General features: G+C 42.1%; 1 protein-coding gene across 1 annotated transcript; it reads right to left on the reverse strand.

Moving 5' to 3' along the window:
- Window positions 1-812: 812 nt before the first annotated feature.
- Window positions 813-4,008, reverse strand: npy2rl (neuropeptide Y receptor Y2, like). Its single transcript, XM_036551936.1, has 2 exons — window positions 3,947-4,008; window positions 813-1,968 (listed from the first exon to the last, which is right to left on the reverse strand). Exon 2 carries the CDS (start codon window positions 1,935-1,937, stop codon window positions 813-815), a length of 1,125 nt encoding a protein of 374 aa, XP_036407829.1. The 5' UTR covers window positions 1,938-1,968; window positions 3,947-4,008.
- Between the last annotated feature and the right edge of the window lie 4,067 nt (window positions 4,009-8,075).

An 8,075-nucleotide genomic window follows, 5' to 3' on the forward strand; every position in this document is an offset into this window, starting at 1 on the left:
GAACATGAAAACATCTCAGTGAATGCCTAATCTGAGTAATAAGAGACACTTTTCTTCCCTTGAATTCTCAAAGATTCAGACCCACAGTGGCACTGGATCACATTAATGATGTAATTACGGTACCACTGGAAACAGAGCAGACCTAATCAGTAGATATGGAGCATGTTCAGCATGCTCTCTTAAATTTGTGAATTACATTAGAAGGTAACAAACCACTGAATATAGATAATGAAATGTAATTGCATCATGCTCTTCAAACAACTCTGCTTAGCCTTATGATGAGGTCTGTGCAGTACAGAATCCCTGTGACACTGCTGAGTGATTTTTCTCTTAACATACCCCAATCACGTTAGCTGTATGTTGCCGCTGTTATGCACCCAGTTGGTATAAATAATTAGCAGAATATAAAGATAACAATATGGGTCAGGTTTTAAAAGACTTATTTATCAGATGAAAAATGTGCTGGTATATTTGCTACGAGCTGGTAGTGGACCTTTATGCTGCACTTCCAAACAAATAACAGAGGAGCAGTTTCTGAATTCCACTGCAGACTGGCCAAAAAGCATGAAACGCAAGCCAAGCTCAACCCGTTCATGTTAGAAAGACAAGGTTATTTTTTGCCATATGTAAACCTTTGTACACGACACAGTGATGATGTACATGAGGCATGACTTTACATTGATCCTGTCAAGGTAACCGTAAGCGGTCTCGCTCAATAGTTTGACAGAAAGCTACTGGCACACGTTCACGTGAACATTCTCAGCAGTTGTCAGCTGCAGATATGCACTGGCCACCTTTTTCCAGGCCCCAGCTTAGACGTCTGTGGCATTCAGGTGGGGACTGATGCCATCTCCCGCCTCCATTGTTTTTTTGTTCTGGACTCTCAGGCGAGACTCGGGGTGGACACAGTCCAGCCTCTGTTCGCACTTGAACACGGCCAAGAAGGCGGTCCTGTAGTTCTTGTTCATCCAGCCGTAGAGGATGGGGTTGGCGAAGGTGGAGCACATGGCGATGACGTGGAACACGGTGTAGAGCAGCTTGAAGTCCTTCATGTCCAGCACGCTGCTGTCGATGTCGATGGCCAGCTGGAAGGCGTGGAAGGGCAGCCAGCTGACGGCGAACACCACCACCACGGTCACCAGCATCTTGGTGGTCTTCCGCCGGCGGTGGTGGCGGTCGCTCCGCCCTCCAGGGCTGACGTGGTTCTTCAGCTTGCTCCAGATCCGGACGTAGGCGAAGGAGATGATGGACAGGGGCAGGACGTACTGGAGGAGGAGCATGGAGATGCTGTAGACCGTGCCGTCCCGGCTGCTCCCGGGCCACTTCTCCGTGCACACCTGGATGGACTGCTCGGGCGAGAAGTCGAAGGTCCCGTACTCCCGGAAGATGGCCAGCGGGCTGGCCAGCACGGCGCTGATGGTCCACGTGATGCCGATGACCACGAAGCACATGTCCTTGGTCATCCGGGTCTCCAGGTGGTAGACGATGCACCTGTGCCGGTCCAGGGCGATGACGTTCAGCGTCACCGTGGAAACGTGCACGGCCAGGCCCTGGGCGTAGGGGAGCAGGAAGCACAGGACCTGCCCGAACTTCCACTCCCCGACCAGGGTGTAGATCAGGGTGAAAGGCAAGCACAGGGTGTTCACCAGCAGGTCTGCCACTGCCAGGTTGGCGATGAAGAAGTTGGTGACCGTGCGGAGCGTTTTGAACTTGCACACGACGTAGATCACCAGCGAGTTCCCGATGACACCGAGCAAAATGATGGTGCTGTACGCGAGTATGAGAACCACCTGGACCCCGATCAGCTTGGTGCTGTCCCCCAGCCCCAGGAGGGAGTTGTCGTTCGGGGTCGAGGCCATGGGGCAGCACTCGGAGGAGTCAGCCTCTGACTGCAGGAGCTCCTCCTGCGTCACGTTCTCTTGGCTTCTGGAATCCATCGGTCACGTATCCTCACCGGAGATGCAGATCCTGAAAGCACACTCACCACGTTAGCCACTCCAACGCATGTGCAGCTCAGTTACACCGCAGATTTGCTTTGATCTTCCCCCTGGCTGCTTTCACAAATATCAACAAAGGATTCAGGTTTCCATTTGATTCATCTCTTCTATGGACACCCCTGTGAAGCACAAATATAAAAAGCTTGCATTCCACATCCTGTACCCTTGTCACACATATGCATTGTTACTACACTAAAATAAAATGCCCTGAACATGAACAGCATATCCTCAGTACAGCTGTTCCAATGCATTTCTGCACTGCTGCTCACTCAGACTTGAACGTTGAACTTGCCCTTGTGCTCCACTTCCCCAGCTACTGTACGTGTTACAGTGCTGCTGTGACCTTGTAGCAGCATGTCCGCGCAGTTGCAGTGTCGCAGATTTTTAGAACACTCTGCAGTAGCTCGGGCATGTCTGAGCGCTTTGGTGACACATACAATACTGAGGAGCAATTTCCTGTAAAAGTTGTAAAAAGAGATTGGAATACAGAATACTGAGCCGTTTGTTTTAAAATAAAATGTAGAAGCTTTAATCATTTGCATGCACATGTATGTGCATGACTTCCAGCTATAATATAACATGGATGGATAGCTGACTGAGAATCTTCTGCCTGAATAGATTCCTGTGTGAACAATGCTTGTGATTTCACCTCTGTTTTTTTTTTTTTTTTTTTTTTTCCTAAAGAATGCCTGGTCTCAGTTATAACAGCAATTTAAAAATACTGTGGAGAAACAAAGGCATCATTGTGTTAACAAAACATATTTTGGCTATGCCAGTGCCAATTAACATTCATTTCCTAGGTTGCACTGCACTTGCAAAGCAAGAGTTTAGTGGCATCGTCATGTGTTAGTCATGAGAATCCAATGACTTCAAACTATCAAAAATTTGTCTTGACAAAAATGCGCGGTGTCTAGAAATAAATTGCATATTTTGTATATATTTTCTGATAATGCAGAGGCAGTCTCTATATAAAAGCAGAGCAAACCTGAAAAAACAAAATAAATATAAAATCTATATTTATATTATGCTAATTTATGCATGTGTTCATTTTTACCATTTTTGTTGGTGCTGCATGAATATCAAGTATTTTGTGTGTGTGCATGCGTGAGTGTGTGTGTGTGTGTGTGTGTGTGTGTGTGTGTGTGTGTGTGTGTGTGTGTGTGTGTGTGTGTCTGTGCGTGTGCATGCGTGTGTTGTGCATACATGTTTATGTGTCTGTGCGCATGTGCGTGTGTGTGTGTGTGTGTGCGTGTGTGTGTGTGTGTGTGTGTGTGTGTGTGTGTGTGTGTGTGTGTGTGTGATTAAGGGCACTGAAATGAAACCCATTCATTTGTTTTCTGTGTCCATGTTCGGATTGGTCGCAAGGGTACTAATTTGATCATATCTACAGAATATAGCCACAGAGGAGCCAGCCAAGCAATTAAGGGAAAAGACAGTTGTCGTCTTTCTACATTTCAGATAAGGTTGTACGAATCTGTTTGACGATTGTTGTACAGATTCAATATCGTTTTAAAACGAAAAGAAATATCTATTGCTTTAAATGGCTATACTATGGTTGCAATGTTTAGAAGAAGAATATTTTCCACTCTTTCACAGCGTTTTTAAAATATGCCTTGTTGAAATGGTGTGTAATATCAAACTCTTAGGTTCTCTCCATAAAATACCCTTCGATTTTCCTAATGACAAGGGTGAAGTCACTTAACCTTATTGAATATGGAGAGGTGCAACTGTGGTCTGACACGCATGCAATGAAGTGCATACAATTATTTTCTAATCACAATGTAACGCACACAGAAACTCAATTCCAAAGTATCGTTTCTATAGAAAGAAGAGAGAGAATCTTTTCCAAGCATGTGGCGCCCAAGCGAGAAGATGAAGCTAGTAAAATAGTTCAATATTTAACAACCTGCCTTCACCTTCAGTTAAATGATGAGAGTAGTATTACTCACCGCATTTATTTAAAGTTGGATATCCAGTTATCAATGCTGTAGGACATCGTTGCAGAGGAACGGTATGATGCCCATATTTGTTGAAACAGCCTTTATATTTATTTAAGGTCTGTCTTCATGTCTGGTATTCCTCAAAGGTCGATCAGTTGCATTTGTCACTAGAGACTCGAATCTGTCATTTGGAACGAAACGGAATCATAAGGGGACAGAACAAATACGAAGTTAGTCTTTTTACCCGTATCTACGCAGAATGCGATTTACAAATGGAACGAAAAGCTCACAAAACGTGTTTATAGTTTCTCACTATGTCTCTGTATAAGGTTAGAAAAACGCTCCTGTTCTCTCAAAAACGCGTCCGCTGTCTTACCTGCAAATAACTTGCATTACGCGCGCGCAGCGTAATTCCCCAACATCCCATCCTGCTGGGACCCATAGATACTAAATCAGGAGGAAAAACCCTGCAAGTTTATACAAAGCGCCCGCAGGAGGTGGGTTCATCCACGCTACAATGGACCATAGGAGGAGCGTCCCTTTAACTGCAGAAGATAACTACGGCACAATCAGAAAAGGCCATATGGTACACGTGAATTCCGTCTGCGTGTGTCATTTGTTAAGAATCAGAGATGTTCTGTAAGTATCTTCTGAAAACAGTGACGGGAGATGCACATTGTCGCTATGGAGATCACGGACCATGCTGTTGTGAGGCGGTGTGCGCAGTTCCCATAGGTCTTCTAAACGGGTATGTAATGTGCCTGTCTGCGCGTAAGCACAAAGGTGAATATGTATAATTTCACTTGAAAAACTTTTTTTTTTTTTAATTTGGCTCCTTTTGTAAAACCGTTTTCACTTAATGCAGTATATTTCTGTCTATGAACATTCCCCCACACCCCCTATTTTTTATTATTATTTAACTGAACTGTTTAAGTGAAATTCAGTCCGCCATATATTACTGTTATGGACTGTGACCTATCGGCTATGGACTGTAAACTGTACACCCTACAGTATATCTCCAGCCATACCATACCACAAACCATAATATGAACATGACTGAACTGTTGCATGCACACAATTACTCAAAGTAATACTACAAAAATGACCATTTATTGTAAAATCTATTGTACCATTTATTTATCCCATCCCACCAGCTTTTAATAAGTGTGTTATTCACACTGTTCTTCTCATTCCTGTAAAGAAGCAAACAACTTCAAAATGCTTAGTGCACATTGGGTGAACTCTGTGATTGACCCATTCCATTAACCCGTAGATTAAACAGAAAATTTCAACTGCATTTTCTTCCAAATGTTTTTTTTTATGGTATGAATGTTCCCAAAACCTCTTCAGACTTCTCTAAAGTTGTCTGTTAATCTCACCCATCTCACCGAGAGCTGTACTCTTGTTATACTTACATGACAGGCATTAGGACTCCTGTGGCATTCCATGGGTATTCTGGGGATCTGTAACTATGGTAACACCCCAGCCAAAGAATGTGTCATATCCATCTCACGTTCCCTTGGGTGGGGAAAGGGATGGAGAGGTATCTGGTTCCCTGGGGATATGTTGTCTGATGATTGACCATATGCTATAATAATATACCCTGACCATACTAAGTATATCATACCAGAGAATGTAACACCACAGCACAGATCATGGAATTGCTATATTCTATCCTATTAATAGTTTTAATCTTTAACGTATGAGGAATTAGTCATGTATGATGAATCTTAATACAAATATCACAATATATTACATCAAAAGCAGGATAAGTGTGTAAACATGGAAATCCTCGCAAATGTGAACAAATATTTTCCTTCCTGTCTCAATTTTAATTAAAAAAAAATCCTTCTCCTTTTTTAGAGTGAATGTATATGTATGTTTAAGGGCCCTGAAGTATAATCATTTTACAAACCTTGCAACAGTTAAGCTTTTTCAACAGTTTAACCTCAGTGATTTTTTCTGTGCATGAGAATGTGTGTTTGTTCAGGCATTGAGTAATTGGTTAATTGTTTTTATTGGCAGCACATCCTAATTAGGAGTACCAGGTGATATAAATTAGAGCAGGAGTCAAGGGAGGACTGTTTGGAAAAATTTAATTCTGTGGTTTATATGATTGTAGCCCTTGTTTTAACCTTGTTTCCCCTTGGTATTTTTTGGCTTATTTGGCAGATGTCTCATATAGGGTGACATGTAACAAATGACAATGATTGCAGGCTACACTACAGGATACTTTTTTTCCCTTTTGGCTATTGTGCCAGTTTCCCTCTTCAAGATGACATGGATTACTACAATAAAACCGCAATAAATCTTTTAACCTCATTTCCCCCTTTACTTGGTTTTGTTTTAACACAATGTTTAGTCCACTTTTTTTTTTCTTTTAGGGGGATAAGCTAAACTGCAGCTTTATAAAGAATGTTTTAAAAAAACTTTTCAACATATTTGGTTTTGATTGGAAATGAATTATGAAGTAATATGGAATGTGAATTTGCAAAACTATCTATAGCATTTTAAATTTTGGAGAAAAATGGAGTGAAAGGTATGCCAGAGAAGGCCTGATTCATCTCATAAAATATCTGAAGACTCTGCCTTTTCTAGAAGTGTGAGTAAACAATGTTATGCTCTAACAAAGTTAGTACCCACTAAATTGGTTCCTTACTCTGTGAGTGTGTGTGAAGCTATCCAGCTTGGATCTTTGAGATGCCAGAGTTCATCTTGTAGGTGGAGCAGTTATGTTTTAAAGTTTCTGATGGTTCAGCATCCATTTGGAGATCTCCATATTATGTCCAAAAACACCTGTGAGTCAGAGGGGTGAAAGGATAGAGAGACAGAGCTGAACTGTTAACCGTTAACAGTGGTAGGAAATCACAACAACAGCAATAATGAACCCAAATAAATTGTGTGAAGGGAGAATGGAAGGGGACCCTGGGGTAGTACGCCCTGGGGAACTCTTGTTGAGAGAGTACAGGAAGCTGAGTTGCCTCTTTAGGTGACTTGATAAGAATGATCCAAGAGGTAGAGAGAGAACCAGTGAGTAAGAATATATTTGCCTGATATTCTCACTTTGTCGAGGATGGAAAGAAGGATGTGGGAGTCCAGTGTGAGAAACACTGGAGACAATCTAGAAAGATGACAATGAAGGAAGGAGAGGCCTCTCACAGAGTGGAGGACTCTGTGCAGATGGTCCATTGGTGAGCCCTTTTCCCCTGTGTTTGTGGTTGTGACAGTTTACACTCTGTTGGTCTCTTCTACTTCCCCTACTCGACACTTAAAACTCAATTTTCTTGCAGACCCGTTTTTGGAGGGTTTTGTTTGTCATGAATTCCAAATGTTTGTCTTAATGAAACTGCAAGACACATTGTCCTAACTTAGATAAACTTTATTGCTTAGTACAGACAGAGCTTGCATTGCCTCTTCAAGTTGAATGCAAATACTTATAAAACCTGAGTCAGGCTTCTGGAAACCATGTATGCACATCTTATTAGTCTGGATTCATTTCATTTTGTCATAATTATGCAGGGTCATGCTTAGCTATACAAATGTACAGCTGCATGCAGATATTGTCATTTGCTGAGGAGCTGTCTTATTAGTGCACACACTGTATGAATTCACTCATTGCTGCAGTTCTGTTGGGAAAAAGAGTAGCTAACTGCTGTTATTTTTACTGAGCTTTTCCCCAGAGCTCATACTTATACATTTACTTAGGCAGTCACTCAAGCAGTATCATTAGTATAGGGAGCAAAGCATTATCTAAATCTGCAGTGCCCTTGGTGCCTGCTCTTTAGATATTAAAAATATGATAAGAAAAGCTGGCAGACATTGAGTCGTTGTACAGCATGATCAATCACATTGCCCTAAAGCTGTACCATTTGTCATTTTGAGGAATGCAGTTCAGCAAAATGAAATTACTGTAATTACTGGCATCATCAATATCATTTACTGGAGCAAAAGTCAAGCCTCTCCTCATGTAAGAACTGGAATTGTGGTTGTGCAGTTAGATCCAAGTCACCAATATACAATGACACACCAAAAGACAAGCCAAACACCTGAGAGAATCTTTGTAATGATGCATTGCATATGGTCCAGTATCACAAAGGTGATTCATTTTCATTCAAAACGTTGGCGGCCTAAACCAGCT

Source organism: Megalops cyprinoides, chromosome 18 (assembly GCF_013368585.1).
Source record: "Megalops cyprinoides isolate fMegCyp1 chromosome 18, fMegCyp1.pri, whole genome shotgun sequence".
Taxonomy (NCBI): Eukaryota; Metazoa; Chordata; class Actinopteri; order Elopiformes; family Megalopidae; genus Megalops; species Megalops cyprinoides.